Genomic DNA, 18,048 nt, shown 5'->3' with positions numbered 1-18,048 from the left:
GAAAGATGGTACAAACCAGAGCGTGATTTTCCGGCAGGCCAAGCTTCTTTTCTACTAGATGATAGAAAGCCATTAAAATTAATTGGTAAAACGAAGAGAAGAGACAGATGCTGTCACCACCAAGAGACAGAATGAAAAGATGACGCTATAGCTTACAAACTCCTAACGTGAGGGTGGAAACTGGTAGCCAAGAGAAATTTGGATCACACAATGTATAACAATTTTTAAAGATCAGTTGTAAACATTTAAAAATGGGAAAATTTCTTAGCAAAATCCAGACTTTTATTGTTTCTTGAAAATTTGCTATACTGGCAACCGTGGGTCCACACTCCGTGGCAGCAAATTCGCTGGAGCCGAGAGGAGGCCCCTCCCTTTTGGACTTGGATTTCCAGTTTGCCGCAGACCTCACCCCTCCCTGTTATAACTCTAGCTTGCTGGACTCGTGTAAGCTTCCATCCATCATCCTATTAGGCATGTGAGGTCCACCCTTCGCCCCCATCCCACCAACTCAGACTGGGGCTTAGAATCTTCCTGTGTAAAATGAAGAGTTTACACTGTCAGAATTTCTCAAACTGTTTGGATGAAATAAGGCCCTGACGTGCTTGTTAAAAATATAACTTTCAAGACCCATTCCCAGAAGCTTTAGATTAAGTGGGGCTGGAATAAGGCTCAGAATTTATTTTTCCTGATTCAAGCCCCAGAAAAAGAAAAAATTATATATATATGTATATATTTTTAACAAGTAATTCAGGTAATTCTTATAACGGAAGTTTGAGAAATAATGAATGCTCTCTCCGAGCTCTCTTTATAAATCTCAGGGATTAGGGAGGGAGAAGCTTCTACATGGTCAGTTTCCAGTTTCCCTTGATGTTAGCCCACCAAAAGGGATGCATATTTCTCTGCAAAGATTGCAGGGATTCCCAGGAAGAGGTGTACCAGAACCATTTGCCACCTGCAGACAGAGAATTTACAAGTTAACCCAGGTGATCACTGCACAAAAGGTGGGAGAGTCTGCAAACAGAATGGTTCTTACCTCTCCTTGAACTGACAGATCAACACACCTGTTCTGTGCTAGACGTGGTGCTAGGCACTTTGAAGACGAGGGGGAAGCTGACAAGCGTGATTAAAATCTGTTATTGTTATACAATGACTACTGCTCAGTGTCAGGCACACCGTGGGTGCTGAGAAGTAAGTGGCGCTTCCAGTTTTCATTTTTCCTTTTTTCTTTGTTTGTTTGTTTTTTGAGACCGAGTCTCACTCTGTTGCCCAGGCTGGAGTGCAGTGGCACGATCTCGGCTCACTGCAACCTCTGCCTCCCGGGTTCAAGCAATTCTCCTGCCTCAGCCTCCCAAGTAGCTGAGATTACAGATGCATGCCACCACGCCCGGCTAATTTTTTATGTTTTTGGTAGAGACAGGGTTTCATCATGTTGGCCAGGCTGGTCTTGAACTCCTGACCTGGTGATCCTCCTGCCTCGGCCTCCCAAAGTGCTGGGATTACAGGTGTGAGCCACCGTGCCCGGCCACTTCCTTTTTCTTACAACCACTAGTACTTTCTGCCTTTCATGGATTTTCGCATTTATTAATTCATTTGATTCTCTGCTAAAGCAACTGAGGCTCAGAGCAATCAAGAGACACCTCCAAGGTCCCATGACAAGGAAGTGGAAGAATCAAAATTTTACTGTGAATTCAGTCCTCCTGATGCTAGGTCAGTCTCTCAAAGAGGCCAACCAGACAGCAAAGATTAGACTGGGGAAGGATGAAACTAATTGAATCGAATCTTTTACTTCTCCAATAAGTGGGGCAGAGCCTTGGGAAAGCTGAAGGAGACAAAACACAGGCAGGGGAGAATTCTAAGAATTGTCTTTTTTCATCTTAGAACTGGGAAAGTTCTAAGCATCATTGGAAAGTTGATCTTTGTGTCCCTGTATGCTTTTATGCTAATATCTTTCCTAGATTGTCTGAGAAAGAATTTATACAGAAAAGCAGCAAACTTTGTCCGTATCATCACTTAACACACGATTATATCACCATATTGTAGTCATCTTACCATCACTGAAATAAGCACTCAGCAAGAAATGGGTCATCTGGAGGTCTTCTGATTTGATTTTGCTTCTTTATATCACTGTGAAGGACAGGGCTAGCAAAAGATAAGAACAAGGGTACAGCGGTTCAGACGGTGGCCGCCACTCCAGGCCACTGTCTTAATACCAGCCTGTAATACCAGCACTTTGGGAGGCCTAGCTGGGAGGCTTGTTTGAGGCTAGGAGTTTGAGATCAGCTTGGACAACATAGCAAGACCCTATTTTTATAAGAAATAAAAGAATAACAAAAATGAAGAAAAAAGACAGTGGGCTTTTAGAGGCAGAAAGACTTGAGCTTGAATCCTGGATCCTAGCTGGAACTTGGGAAAGTTAGTGTAGCTCTTGAAGCCTCAGTTATTTCTCCTGTAAAACAGGGGAAAGGAACAAGGCTTGTATCGCTGGGTTATGGTGAAAAGGAAAGGAAACGATGCATAGAAAGAACCTAGCTCACTTCCAGGAAGCAGTCAATATGTGTAAGCTAATAATAATTGCATCTTCCATGAACTGGTGATTTTCTATGCATGTTTATATTTCATTAATATTTAATTCTTCTGCTTGCAAATTAGTTATATAAGTAAAAAATAAACCACCCGGTAAACTACATAGCCCAACATAACTGAATTCAGCAAGACACCATCCAATTAAATTATGTTAATTTTCACTAATCTAGTTTCCCCTCTCCATTTCCATTAACTTAATTTAGTTCTTTATCTGTCATTCAGGCTATCAGAACAGTTTCTGTTCAAAATCAAGGTTGTGAGAACATAAGTACCGTGTATCAAGTACTGCGCTAGAGCTTGCTCCAAAAAGATGATTTTCATGACACAGTTGCTACCTGCAGTTTACTGTGGGAACGATAGGAAGCTGACAGACACAGATAATTTCCAAGCCAGAGTGGTGTCACGGCATGGGTATGCACAATGTGTGCGCGCGCGTGTGTAGGGGGTGGTCAGGAAGCCTTCCAGGAGAAGGTGATGCTTCAGGTGAGTCTTGAAGAGCATTTAGGAGCTCATTGGGGTGAGGGGTGAGGCATGTGTGGGGCTCTGTGGTGTTTGTTAGGGGGTTAAGTATTTAAGGAAGGGGGTGGAGAAAGGCAGGCTGAAGAGGTAGACAGAAACAGATCACAGAGGATGTAAATAGGGGGTGGGGTTGTTGGAGGAGAGTGATAAGGATTTGGAATGGAAAGGAGTTGAAGAACTAATAAAAGAATAGTGAATACCATCCCCCACTCCCTACTCCCCACTGAAATTAGAAACATGACCTCCAGTTTTTCTTCACTAGTTTATTTTCCTTGTTCATTATAATTATCTTCATGTCAAGACTCTGCTTAAAAATCTCTTACCGGCCGGGTGCGGTGGTTCACGCCTGTAATCCCAGCACTTTGGGAGCCCGAGGCGGGCAGATCACGAGGTCAGGAGATTGAGACCATCCTGGCTAACAGGGTGAAACCCCGTCTCTACTAAAAATACAAAAAATTAGCCGGGCATGGTGGCGGGCGCCTGTAGTCCCAGCTACTCGGGAGGCTGAGGCAGGAGAATGGCATGAACCCAGAAGGTGGAGGTTGCAGTGAGCCGAGATGGCACCACTACACTCCAGCCTGGGCAACAGAGTGAGACTCCGCCTCAAAAAAAAAAAAAAAAATCTCTTACCAACTACCTTCCCCCCCATATAATTCAATACAAACTCTTGGCCTTTGATTATTTGAGCCAAACTTCCTTTCCAGCCTTGTCCACATTCTCCTTCCCACACTTCTGTTGCAAAGATCCCTGCTGCTCTAGCACTCCAGTCTTCCTTAGATCTTGGGGCTTTTGCACACACTATTTTTCCCTGCTGAGAATATCCTTTCCCTATTCTTTACCAACAAACTCCTACTCGTTCTTCAAAGTCCAACTAATATATTATCTCTTCTGTGAAATCTTTTCTGGCTCATTCAGGCAGAACAATTTCTTATGATAGCATTTACCATATTGCATAGCAATTTATCTGTTTATTTCCTACTGCCCCCGCACCTGTTACCCCCACTCCCACTATCCTTGTGTTTTCTGGGTTTATCCTAGGACATACCTACCACAGTGCTGGTAGGAGCTCAACAAATAAATACATTTCTCTTTGTTCTGCTTCTATAAACCAAACGCACTGTCATTCATATTTAATGTTTGAGTGGGCTAGTTTTCTTTTTGTAGTTATGTTTTATGAACTCATAAGGTGCTACTGACACTTGAAGTTTGTTGAAGAACTTTGCTCCTTAAATCTATTAGTGGTAGGCTGTCAATATTCAAAATGCTTTTCTATAATTCATTTTTCCTTAAAATTCTTTATAGACCTGTTGATGAGCCAGTAGCTGAACTATCAGGAGGTGATTCTTTAAATATCTTTTAAATACCTATAATTACACACAACAAACCCACATGCCCTCCTCTGGCTCCATACACTAGACTTTGGTTCTTCTCCTGATTTTCAATTCAAGGAGGAAAATGTAAAAGGACTTGGGGTGGAGATGGCAAGAGGGTTGATCTCCTCTCAGATTTACAGATTTATATACAATTTAAAGCTAGAGGAAATGTTAAAAATTACCTAGCCTAAATCTTCTTTTAAAAAGCGAACGGGGAAGTGGAATCAGAGGTCTTAAGTGTCCTAAGGTTGCACAGTAAATGAGTAGTGATCAGTCCAGAACGTGCATTTCCTTATTCCAAGATATGTATTCCTTCTCTTACACCACACTGGCGACCCTGAAAAATGGTTTTCTGAAAGCGTATCCAATATACTTTCAGATCTCTCCAGGCTTCTATTTCCTCATATGTAAAGTAGGAATAATAGGAGTAGCTGTTTCCTGGATTTGTTGTGAGAATTAAATGAATTAACAGATGCAGGCCAGGTGCGGTGGCTCATGCCTGTAATCCCAGCACTTTGGGAGGCCAAGGCGGGTGGATCACCTGAGGTCAGGCGTTCGAGACCAGCCTGGCCAACATGGTTAAACCCTGTCTACAAAAAATACAAAATTTAGCTGGGCATGGTGGTGCATGCCTGTAATCCTAGCCACCTGGGGGGCTGAGGGAGAAGAATCGCTTGAACCTGGGGTGCGGAGTTTGCAGTGAGCCCAGATCTTGCCACTGCACTCGGGCTGAGCAACAGAGCAAGACTCTGTCTCAAAACAAAAACAAAAAACAACCCCCACCACACCCCCACCAAAAAAAAATAAGCCGATGCAAAATGCTAAGAACAGTACCTAGTCATAGTAAATGCCTGAAATATAGCACTGTTTATTCTTAAGGCCCAGGATATTACACCCATGATTAGTAAAGGACTTCGTTACCTTACCTTTTACTTAATCTAACAATTACCAAAGTTACTGTTTTTTTGTTTTCCCTTATTCAAACCATACTACAAATATTAAGATAGTCCATGGGCTGTAGAATCTGCCTGGGTGTCTGTACTTAGGACCCGCCCTTTTATGTTGTCGGATCTAGCACCATTTTCTTAACTTTTCTGAGCCTCAGTTTCCTCGTCTGTAAGATGGGGTTAAATCACATCTACTTTCCTTTAAAGAGTTGTTTTGAGGCTTAAATGGGAGAACACGTGCACAATGCCCAGCCTCGTGTCTGGAGTTCAGTGTTCCTCACTGCCTTGCACAGATGTCTACAAATGTTGACAGATGTTGCATGGCCAGTGTTGAAACGTACATACATCATCAAGGTCGGATCTAAAATGTTTATATAGAACAAAGCACTTCTAGCGCATTGGCCATGGGAAAATGTTTCAAGGTTAAAAGTAGAAATGTGAACCTGTCTGCTTTACATGGGTGATTTTTTTTTTTTTTTCCTTGAGACAGAGTCTCGCTCTGTCGCCAGGCTGGACTGCAGTGGTGCAATCTCGGCTCACTGCAAGCTCCACCTCTGGGTTCACTCCATTCTCCTGCTTCAGCCTCCCGAGTAGCTGGGACTACAGGCGCCCGCCACCACGCCCGGCTAATTTTTGTATTTTTTTAGTAGAGATGGGGTTTCACCATGTTAGCTAGGATGGTCTTGATCTGCTGACCTCGTGTTCTGCACGCCTTGGCCTCCCAGAGTGCTGGGATCAGAGGCATGAGCCACTGTGCCCAGCCTACATGGGTGATTCTTGGAGCTGATTCCCAAAGGGGATGCTTGTCTTTTTACTTGCTTGTATTGTAGGGCTTCATGACAATTTTTTCCATATGCAAATCAAAGGCATGCTATTACATACTTACATTTTAAAAAATACAAATTGGCTTACTTTTTATTTAAATCTATTTTAGAAGGAAACTTTCTATCACAACTTGTGCTAGTTCTGGTTTTCCTAATACATGTAAAACTACACAATTAGTAAAATGTTAAAAAATTAACATGTGCACTACCTAAATCTCACATGCCAACCTTTACTTAAGGTCGGGGACATTAATGAACAAGTCTGTCAATGTCTGGCTTAGAGGAGGTAGCACTGCCCACATTTGTTCAGGGAGTGACTGCTTTAGGCTTGCCCTAGTACACAAACTGATGGATCCACAGTGCCCTTGTGATGTCACACAGTTGGCGAATGTCTTCTGTTAGGACCATATTTAGGGTCTTTTAGCAGATGATGCCCTCCTATCACTAAGCAGGGTGTGTGTGTGGAGGGGTGGGAGGTGATTGGCTCTAGAGATCACAAGTAGCAACATGGGGCCGGGGGCAGTCACTCACACCTGTAATCCCAGCACTTCGGGAGGCCGAGGTGGATGGATATCCTGAGGTTAGGGGTTTGAGACCAGTCTCGCTAACATGACGAAACCCTGTCTCTACTAAAAATACAAAAAAATTAGCCGGGCGTGGTGGCACATGCCTGTAACCCCAGCTACTTAGGACGCTGAGGCAGGAGAATTGCTTGAATTCAGGAGGGGGAGGTTGCAGTGAGCCGAGATCACACCACTGCACTCCAGCTTGGGCGACAGAGGGAGACTCAGTCTCAAAAATAAATAAATAAATAAATAAAAATAAAAAGTATCATTGTGCACATAGACGTCTCAGCTGCGAATCTCTTGGACTTATAAACCTGGCCTCTTAAATTATGGATGTCAACCATTTCAATTAATTGCTTTCATCATTCAGTAGACTGTCTAGGAGGATTTAAAGGGTGTAGGAATGCTTCATATGTAAAATTAATTCTCAGTGATGTCTAAACTTCACTATGAACTTCCATTTCTTTGTGCTAAGTATCACTCTCTGCAGAGTTGTATTGGACAGTGCCAGTGGTCCTCCACAGGCCGATATATTAATTCATCTGCACATTCGCATAAATTCACTTGGACTGCATTTTCCTCCAGGGCAGAAAAAATTTTTGAAAAAAATGGGCAGTTGAGGTGAGGGTTCCTTAGACTAACTGCACGTTGCCCAGGGCTGGCCTAAGTTAAACGACCTTCATGGATTTAAATGACTCAGATAAGGAGAAAGTAATTAGGGTAACAGAGGGCTCATCTGAAGGCAAAGGTTATTTGCTGCTCACAGTGGTAAAGGGGTACAGTAGCAAGTATGGCCATGCTCTGAAAACAAGCGCAAGGCCCTAGCCGTGCCAGGCTGTGCAAAGACAGCTAGAACTGACGGTGGGACCAGGCTCCACAAAGATGGCCAGAGGTTTTTTTTCTTTTTGAGATGGAGTCTCACTCTGTCGCCCAGGCTGGAGTGCAGTGGCACAATCTCAGCTCACTGCAAGCTCCGCCTCCCGGGTCCACGCCATTGTCCTGCCTCAGCCTCCCGAGTAGCTGGGACTCCAGGTGCCCGCCACCAGGCCGGCTAATTTTTTGTATTTTTAGTAGAGACGAGGTTTCACCGTGTTAGCCAGGATGGTCTTGATCTGCTGACCTCGTGATCCGCCCGTCTCGGCCTCCCAAAGTGCTGGGATTACAGGCGTGAGCCACCGCGCCCAGCCATGGTCAGAGTTTTAAGCCAAGAGATTATAATCCTGGCATAGAGAGTGAGGGACAAATACTCAAAAGACGGTCGCCTGGCCCCAAACAAGGATTATAGAACCCCAACTAAAAAGGTTTAGAGGGAATATCCATGTGTTTATGTGTAACTGACCCTCCTGCCAGGGAACAACTGATCATGGCACATATCCAGCAGAGGTGGAAAGCCCCGTGACATGCATCTCCACACTGAATTCCAATCACTACCCGCAGGCCTGGGTTTCTTGTCCATGTTAAGGCTAAATATACATCTCACCTGCCTCTCCCAGCTTCATTACCTTCCCTCCTCCCATCTTTTAAAAACTCACCCCTACCCAATCCCATCCATCATCCCCAACTCTCCACCACTGAGAGTTACAAGAACTTTGTAATTTGGTCAGAAGCAGTAAAAAGTGCTTTTTAGTTGTTGCCTCTTTTTCAAAACCGATGTATCTAAATCCTTCAATCTTTTACTGGAAAGGGCCCTGCTGTCTTTTGCCCCTACCTTTTGTAAGTGTGGAGTGCTGGCTCTCAGAAGCAGGGGCCATCTCTGTAGTGTGTCCGGTTCATAGCCTGGGGCTTGTTGGCTGCCTCCCACCCTTGTTCTTTGATGATTTTGCCCTCCCCTCATCTCTGTGGGAATCCCAGCCCTGGGGGAAGGGGCAGAAGAGGAGGCAGGGCACCTTCAGCAAACACATAGTGAATATGAGTCACCACCATCTAATGACCTTTCCATTTGTTATCAGTTTCCACTGCCTCAGCTGGTCTCAGGATGGGAAACAGCCCTCCACAGGTCAGAGTCATTACGTCACTCCTCAGCAGCCTCTAGCTCCCTTGCTGGTTTCAGGATAGGCAAGCAGGGCGGGAGGGCAGGATCGGGGCCTTCTGCACACTGGCTTCCAGTCCTCCCCTCATCTCCTCCCAGGACCTCACTCCAACGCATACTGCTCCTCTCTCTCTCAGCCCAAACACCACCACCCGTGGAAGCCTTTTCAGAGGTCTTCGCGATGTGGAGCTAGTCCCTTTCCTCTGGGCTCTCACAGCACTCTGTTCACCTGAGTTATGGCACTTGCCACATGATACGACGATGATTAGTTTACGTATCTGTCATTCCCAGCCTCCTTGGTCAGACTGTGACATGGGCTGGGAGCCTGACTCTCAGCAGCTTGCTCTCAGGAGGTGCTCAGAAAATGTTAACTGAGTGAAGGAAGGGAAAGGGGAAGAGAAATGGTCTTTTATTCATTTATTGAGCAAAATGCAAGTAGGATGATACAATGAGGCACTGACACAGTGAAGAAAGCAATGGTGCTTTTAATGAAACTTCTTTCAAATCTGTGAACATGCTAGCTGTGAAGCAAATGCTTTTATTCTTTCCATAGGACATATTTCCAAATAATGATCACAGTGTTATGGTTAATAAGATGCTGGACAGATGAGTAGCCAAAGAATATTACATAACAACAAAATCTCATCAATGATATATCAAATGCAAATTTACTGAGACATCGAGAGAATATCTGTTTGTAGTTACATGGCTAAAAACAAGACATTATTACAGTAACCAAGTCCATAAAACTAGAAAAAAAGCACAGTATAACAAAAAGGCCTTTCAGAAGCTATTAAATGAACAAACATTATAGATAAACCAATTTTATATCTGAAGCAGCTTATAGCACCAACGCGTTGGCAGGACCAGCAGAGGGGTGGGGTCTTTGGACCAAGGCATCTGGGAACAGGAAGGGCTCTCAGCCATCATCTACTGCAGCCACTTGTTTTACAAATGGAGAAATAGAGGCCCAGAGAGATGAAGCGCCTTGTCCAAGGTCACACAGCACAAGACAGACTGGGAAATGATCCAGGGCTATGATCCAGGCCACTGACTTCAGGTAAATGCTCTATTTTAACATACAGATATAAGATTCTATTTGATTTGATGTATTCTTCCCCATTAACAGGTCCACCATAAAAGAAAGCAATAAAACCCATAGTGAACTCTGGTATTATATTTATTTCACTGAGAAATGACTGGCATGCTATAATCATTTTGGGGGCCTATATAGATCTTAAATTCGGAGGAATTAGTCAGATAACACTATCTTAGTTATAAACTGATTGAGAAGGTGGCATTTGAAGAGAATATTCGGCACATCCTCCACTACGTAAGCTACCCTATGCCTCAAAATTACTAAATCATTGGTATAAAGTTTTGGTTTTTTTCCTGATAGTTTAAAGATTAGTACAGTACAAAAACAGTCTAAATTGAGAAAAAGCAAGTCAGGTCTCTCCTTTAAAAGGTACGTATGGCACTTTTCATTTTAATAAGGTAAGTGATTTTAAAAACCTGACATTTTTTAGAAGAAAAAAAAAACTAGCTATGACCCATCACTTGTGAACCATCTGGTATATAAAATATTTCCCTTATTTAAAAAATGTTTCTGTAAAATACTTCGGAGTTGAGAAATCTTGCCATGGTCCTGAGGCCTCAACTGGACAGATTTATGATGAACTAATGAAGATACAAGAATGGAAAAAAGAAAGAGATCACTGTTAACAGAAGCAGCATTAAGGACAAAGTATACTGAATATATTGAAATAGCTTCATGGAAATGACGCCAAGAAGTTGCATGTATATGCGTGAGAAAGTTTATCATTACAGTGCTAGTTGGAAAAATAACAAACACTGGTTATTTGTCTATCATTAACATAAACCAGCTGCTGCAGAGTTAAACTGTGGCTTTGTAAGGAGAATAAAGCCTGATAATAGAAGTGACTTCTGCATGTCATATATATGTATACACATTTTCTCACAGACGTCTAGTTATAAGTAAATCAACATTTAGCTACAATTTTCCCCCTCTTGGGTCCAGCATCAAAAGATTTGATATTCGTGAACATGCCGTACACCTGGTTAGGAAGTTACATATTTATACTCAGAGCCTTTATTGTATCTGACCAGGGCGAATAAAATGAAATCTCCTGGGACCTCAAGTCCATTTCTTACCACTATACGCATACTAACAGATATATATCAAAACATACTTGTTTACTGTTAGGTAAAAGAGCATGTTTCAGTACTAAATAATAAACCATGCCTGCTACCAATAACGTGCACATAATGGCATAATAAAGGTAATTTTTCATGAAAATATTTTGAAAGAAGCTATATTATAAATATTTAAAGAAACGTTAAAAATCAGAGTGAAAATCAGATTAGTGTTCTGAAACCGAGTAGAAAAATAGACTTACAAAAAAAAAGAATGTCTCATTAAGTGAAGCATTAAATGTAAAGTTGTCTTTTTAGTGTACATTCCAAATCTCACCCTTTGAGAGGTGAAATCTCTCTCTCTCCTAAACAGGTACCTGTAATCGATTTGGGAACTGGGCATATCGCAGAAGGAAAAAGCAGATGACACAAGGCTAAGGGCAGTGCCGCGATTTTCACATGGTCTTAGAAAAGCGAGGGGCATTCACAAGGCTGAGTAGATAGCAACTTGGAGAAACACTGAATAAATGTGAGCAGTTTAAAAACAGTAATGCATTTGTCCACCCTAAATGAGCTAATACTCAAAGCCCAGACATTGGATTTTAAAAGGGGTTTGCTTTCCAGGACAGATTGTACAAAATTTGGGAAAATCATTGTAAATAATTACTTCTTGGGGTTGATTCCTTTTTGAGAGGAAGTTTTTAACCTTTCCTTAGTATGAACTGAGGATGAATTAAAATATCAAAGGCCTTGTGTATGATTTGACCCCGAAGCGAACCTCTCTTCTGCTTTGATAAAGTCAAGATACCTTATTGGCCATAGGAGATTCCTCCTTTTGGGGCTGCCCCCATACCCGGAAATTCCAAGGGTGTGAGGGCTATATTTGGGCCCAGAGGAAAATCAAGGAACCCCATATCCAGTTGCTGAAGCCCTTGGGCCCAAGGAGTGTAGCACTGAATGTAAGGCTCTCCTGGGTAGCCTATGTGCCTCTTGGATGGCATGTGAACAAGGTAGGGATGAAACTGCAGATATCTGAAAAGAGCTTAAGCATCCTGTCAGCTTTGCATTTTTTTTTTAATTTTTTTTTTTCCTCACCGTGTTCCATATACCTGTGGCTGGGGAAGGTAATGCCACCTCTGCAAACAGATGCTCTAGTAAGAGAGGAAAGAGACAGCGAAGGCAGAGAGAGCAAGACAGAGGGCTCAATCACACAGCTGGGACAAGGAGAGCGGGAGGGCTCAATCACACAGCTGGGACAAGGAGAGCGGGAGGGCTCAATCACACAGCTGGGACAAGGAGAGCGGGAGGGCTCAATCACACAGCTGGGACAAGGAGAGCGGCTGGTTTTCACACATTCCTGCTCCTCTCTCAGCTGGGCTCAGGTTCACTCCGTTTCATTCCAATCATCAGGGTGGAGATTCAGAGGTGCCTATCCCTAATCCAGCAGGGAACATGAGCCCTGCGAGCACAGCTGCTTGGGGTCCTCCCAAGGGTCTCCCCTTTTCCAGACTCAGCATCACTGAAGCCCTAAAGGGTCCTTGTAAATTAATGTCTCATATTGTCGAAGGACTGTCAGTTTAGTTTGGTGCAGTTTATTGTAGCCTAAGAGGTCCAGCAAGATTTCAAGAGAGGAGAGATGACTGCGTGACTTGATTACAATGAATACAATCTTTAGGATACTCTTTACCTTTTGTACAATAACGATATGAAAGGAATTTTTTATTCTACCTATACACAGCTCAAAATAAAGGTATAACTTCTGGAACTGAGAAACTGATGGTATGGAGAGAGGGACGTTTTCATAAGAAAATAGCTTTGATAAGTGTATACACAAAGGCATATATATACACAAAACAACCCTCTCCCTTATATACTATACAGGCTGGCACATGCCTTATAAAGAATATAATATCAAGGCTTTAGGATTTCAACAAATTTTGGCATTTTAATTTGACAGGTGCTCAGGCAATTTAGGTCCTGACATACCGGAATCCCTTGTCTTTCTAAAGTGTATAATTACGTTTTTAAAAAGGCCCAGATCAACTTTCCTTAAACAGCAACCCAACATAAAGCCATAGTTACCAAGTGGAAAATAAGATTGTTATTCTGTATTAAATCAGTAAAGGGTATTTTAAGAGGAAGGACAACTTGGAAAACAGAGACTTCAGGGTCCATTACTCCAAGTTGAGAACATTTTAGTTATTAGCAGTGGTTACCAAATAAGATAAGCTGAAGGTAAATCTCTTCAAGGAGCTGCTCATAATTTGCTTTGTTGGGAAGAGGCGAGGAGCTGTTTCTCTATTCCACTATAAGATGATGCAAGTTTTTTTATCCTTGAAAGGGTTTTCTGAAGTTGGTATTCCTATCAGCAAAGGGTCACTCCTGGCATGTTCCTCACAGTAGGACATGAGGTCCGCTGATGCCTTCGAAACCTGACATGGAGATAAATCAAACAAACAGGAAGGAAAATATTTCACTTGCACACTTGCAGAGTGTATTTGAATGCTAGGCTATTGAATGGAAGGCTGACCTGAACAAGGTAATCAGAGTCTCAAAGCATCGCTCTCAGATTCTTGTCAGGTAAAAAAAAGGAGATGGTACCTTTAAAATGGTGCAATTTGGCAGGTAAGGTCTTTCTTAACCAAGCAACTTAACAATGATCAGACAAACCAGCACATGTATCCCTTCATGGGAGTGCTGAGGACACACCACCAGCTAATGAGCTAGCATTCCTGTCCAACATTTAGCTGGAGTCCAATCAGCGAACGATCACACCCGAAGTGAGGGTGATTCTGCAAAATAAGTGGCCTGGATTCTGCAAAAATGGACTGTGTGTTAGGTTTTCTTATTAGATAATCCTGAACTGCAAAAACTTTCAAGCATTTAAAGAAGACATTCTGTATGTTTTGTGTGTATGTGTGTACAGACAGAAGGAGGGAGAGAGACAGTGCAAGCAAGTACATGTGGTCAAATGTTAACAACTGGTGAATCCTGGTCAACGGTTTATAAATGTTTGTTGTTACGACTCTTCGGCAGGTTTGAAATGTCTCAAAATAAAACGTTAGGGTCCAGGTGAGAAAAAGCATATGTGAATCAAGGGAAGGTTGTATCTTAAATTCTACCCAGAAAAAACAGATTGGAATGCAGAACAGACTTGAAGAACTGAACGATGGGCTTGGGGCCAAAACTCTGGAGCCAAGTCGTGGAGCTTCAAGATTTACTGTTAGAGATTGGGCTTGCGGAAGTAACAAGAGAGACGAAACCAGCATGGGAGGAGGCAGTACCTTACCCCGGCATGAACTGAACACGGAAAATATCGTGCCCTGTTTCAGAAGTCTAGGAGGGAGACCCTACAGAACGGGATCGCTTTGCCCTAAGCAAAGAGCAATGGGGCAGCTGAGCCCTGTCTAGCACAGCCCAGAGAGCCTCACGCTGGGAGGACAGGTGACCATCTCCAGGCCCAGATGAACGATCAAGTGATTGCTCCAGTTTCTTTTTCTTTTTTCTTTTCATTCTTTTTTTGAGACAAAGTTTCTTTCTTGTTGCCCAGGCTGGAGTGCAATGGCGCGATCTTGGCTCACTGCAACCTCTGCCTCCCAGATTCAAGCAATTCTCCTGCCTCAACCTTCCAAGTAGCTGGGATTACAGGCGTGCGCCACCACCATGCCTGGCTAATTTTGTATTTTTAGTAGAGACGGGGGTTTCTCCGTGTTGGTCAGGCTGGTCTCGAATTCCCAACCTCAGGTGATCTGCCCGCCTCGGCCTCCCAAAGTGCTGGGATTACAGGCGTGAGCCACCGCGCCTGGCCAACTGCCTCAGTTTCAAGGAAGAACTAGTCATAGCATTCCAGGGCACTCACTGCCTAGTTCTCTCTTGGGATTTAGGGGAAAAGACTTCGAAGTCAGGTGATCTAAGAAATGCATTCCAGTTTCTCTATGGGATCTCCACTAAAGCTGGCATTATTACTCTGGGCACAGAAAGCCGTCACTGAGGGCCAAACACATTTAAAAGCTTCATTTCCCTAAAAAGGAAACCTAGACTGCTGACTTGTTATGCAAAGCTGCCTCAGCTGCACTGATAATTCTAGAACACTTAAATTCCAGGGGAATGACTAGCTGTTTATGAAGTCTACTCGGAACCCCTGTCCCATTTTAGAACACAGGGATCAACGGACTTGACCTTGTTTATTCAGGGGAGACAGGTCCTCAGGAAATCCTGTCCAGAGTTCTACAAACAGAGAGGCCAATGCAGACACTTCTGAAGTGAGGCCCTACCATACAGGAAAAGGAAAGTTAGGATTTTGAGACTCTCAGCCTGTTCTGGAAAAATCCTGGAAGCAGGCGGAATGAAACGGTATTATCTTCTCTGACAAGGGGTCCAGCCTCCAAGGAGCAGGGGGAGCTGAGCAGAAAGCGTATGTCGTCCCGTCGGGGCTTCTTACCTTTATTCTTTCAATGGAGGCTTCTAATCTTAACTGCTGCACCGTCCTCCTCGCCTGGGCTACACTGTTGGTGCTTGCTGTTTTGCTGGACATCTTCAATTATTGTTTTTACCTGAAATCTGAGGAGAAATTTTTTTAAAGACAAGTAACAGGCATCTTTAAGTCATTTAAACACTCATAATAATATGTTCTACTTCAGGGGAAACAGATGGATTTTCCTAATCATCACAGCTTCTTGGAGGCAGTTACTAAAACACCCCTTAGAAATTGGAATGGTGACCTAGGTATCTAAGTTTGTCATCCATTTGAGCACCTACATAAATCTTTAGTTTGCAGAAACCCAGCACTAGCGGTTTAATCAACGCACCCCAACATATAACATAAAACTAGACTTTTCTAGGATTTCCGAAGAGGAAACGAATACGCAAACACTTGTAGCAGTTAGCAGACCTGTGGAGAAAGTGAGCATGTGCTACGGGAGGCACATTACATGTCGGTTTAATATTACCGCTACCTACTTTCACAGAAGGTTTGATTTCATTTCTTTTGGGCTCTTGCCCCCAACTATTAGGCTGATCAAAGTCCTGGCAACAGAAAATGAGAAGAGAGCTTCTCTAGACAACTTTGAATAAAGGGTGCTTATTTTTAAATACTATCATGATGTGGAATCGTTTTGAAAGGTGTTAGGCTCAGAAGGAAGTTTTTAGTCATGAAAGAGTGAAAACTTTCAGTGGAGACTCTCCGTGACGGATCCACGGTAAATGTCAAATGGGATACATGAGTAGCCTACAGTCTGAGATAATTAATAAAACGTTATTATTCCCTCCTTTGGCCTCTCCCTGGTCTCATCGTGATGGTCTGGGCACTTGCTAATCCTGTCACTCCATCACATGTTCGTGGATTGATTCTCCTCTCTAGCCTGAGCTTTGGCCTCTAGGCTGCCCTGCTGCCCTCTCTCCTTAGCCACCTGGTGTAAAGCAATGGAAACAGAAACATCCTGGCCCTTGCTTTACAAACTGGTTGTCCAATAGCACATTTCAAGAGGAAGGCAGGCTGGGGGAAAAGTGCTGCCTGGTGCCCTGACCTACGTGGCTAAGTTCATTCTCATCAGGGTGGCAACTGGAGGAAAACGCAGGGCTGGCACGCCTGGCAGCAGTGTGGCAGTTTTATGACTCATGGGAGCAGGTGGACAGTAGGTGTGCCTCCCCAGCGCTAAGTGAGGGCTCAGCAGTCTTAGGGCTCCGTGGCGCCAGCAGCAAACCCAGGCTGACTCAACCTTTTGGAGAGGCTACAGCTGAATAATGTAATTCTGCCATAAAGGCCGAGACCAGACAAAGCCGCAAAAAAACACTAGCAACCCAGACTCCAGGGCATCCATCATGTGGGCACCACGGTGCTCCACACTGAGTTCTACTAGACTTAGAATATTCCCAAAGGCCGAGTTCTAGGACTTGGGTAGGGCTTGTAGCCTCTGTGGTCAGAGGAAGTTTCGGGTCAAATGCACAAATAAAATTGTGCTTTTAACTGTGTGCAAAATTTTGACATCAGCCTAATAAGCAACCTTCACATTCCAAAGGATTTTTTGGGGGGATTCAATTTACTATTGCACATCAAGGGTTTTGCATAGGACCAAGGCATTCCATAAACTGCAGCTGCTAGTATTTTTATCCCTGGGGGTCACATACAGCACAGTGAATTGCAATTCCCTGTTGACCTGTTTGTTCTGCACCTCCCCAACAACTGGTCAATGAGCCACAAGGGTTTTGATTGAGCGGGTCTGGGTGGGGCTATGGGCACCAGCTCTTTTTAGAGTCCCTGGGCAATTTGCGCCACTAGTGTCAGAGCCCAATGCAAAGACTAGTGACAGCCATCAGAGGATTTCCCTAGGAATAAGGAAGCTCTGGCAGTACAGAAAACTAGGAGGATGAAGGATGTGGCAGAGCAGGGTGGCCTTGCCTTGTGCTAAGCCTTGGACAAGCTCATTTCGACATATTCCCAGAGTAGCTACCTCTTCCTCAGATTCCTCAGTCATCCCTGCCCCACCCAGAAGAGAGGCCTAGGGTCTCTTCGATTCTGCTCACACCCAGCAGCCTGGCCCGATCCCTTTCTGTGCTCCCAGGCCAGCATTTACTAACAGAGCCTCTGAAATGCAACTGAGGAAGTAGGCAACCTCCCCCTGAACAGTGTGCAGTGCTCTGACTCACAGCAAGCTGGAGATATATATGTATGTATATATACGTGTATATATGTATATACATATCTATGTATTAATGTATATGTGTATGTATATATATGTATATATGTATATTGTTCCCTGCAACAAGTAAAACTGGGCTCCCCTTCCAACTGGCGCTGGTTCTGAGGCCCCCAGACTCCAGAATGTGGACATGACACCCTTTCTCAGCGACCTGTGGTTTCTATGTTGCACCCTAAGGACTTTCTAAGTGTTCCCTTTGCATGAGGATAAGGTCAAGCATTCTCTTCTTCCCAATCTCCAGGGCATAAAGTTTCCAAGGCCTGAGCAAGTTTTCCGGTAACTGCAGAACAGTGCACACATATCAGGACTGGACCAGTAGTTGCTCCCACTGGCATGGCCGCTGGCAAGCCGT

The 18,048-nt window shown here is 43.7% G+C and overlaps 1 protein-coding gene across 3 annotated transcripts in view; it reads right to left on the bottom strand.

Moving 5' to 3' along the window:
- Positions 1-9,310: 9,310 nt before the first annotated feature.
- GNG12 (G protein subunit gamma 12) overlaps positions 9,311-18,048 on the bottom strand; it is a 125,818-nt gene continuing 117,080 nt past the window's right edge. For all 3 annotated transcript variants that reach the window (XM_032155643.2, XM_032155644.2, XM_058439680.1), the window contains 2 exons: positions 15,440-15,558; positions 9,311-13,430 (listed from right to left, as the gene is read on the bottom strand). In XM_032155643.2, the coding sequence (XP_032011534.1) occupies positions 13,305-13,430; positions 15,440-15,532 (219 nt within the window). In that variant the 5' untranslated portion in view covers positions 15,533-15,558 and the 3' untranslated portion in view covers positions 9,311-13,304. The remainder of the gene's footprint in view (positions 13,431-15,439; positions 15,559-18,048) is intronic.

Source organism: Hylobates moloch, unplaced genomic scaffold (assembly GCF_009828535.3).
Source record: "Hylobates moloch isolate HMO894 unplaced genomic scaffold, HMol_V3 SCAFFOLD_5, whole genome shotgun sequence".
Classification (NCBI taxonomy): Eukaryota; Metazoa; Chordata; class Mammalia; order Primates; family Hylobatidae; genus Hylobates; species Hylobates moloch.
The sequence above is the reverse complement of the archived record's forward strand: the minus strand, read 5'-3'. Positions and strand labels throughout refer to the sequence as shown.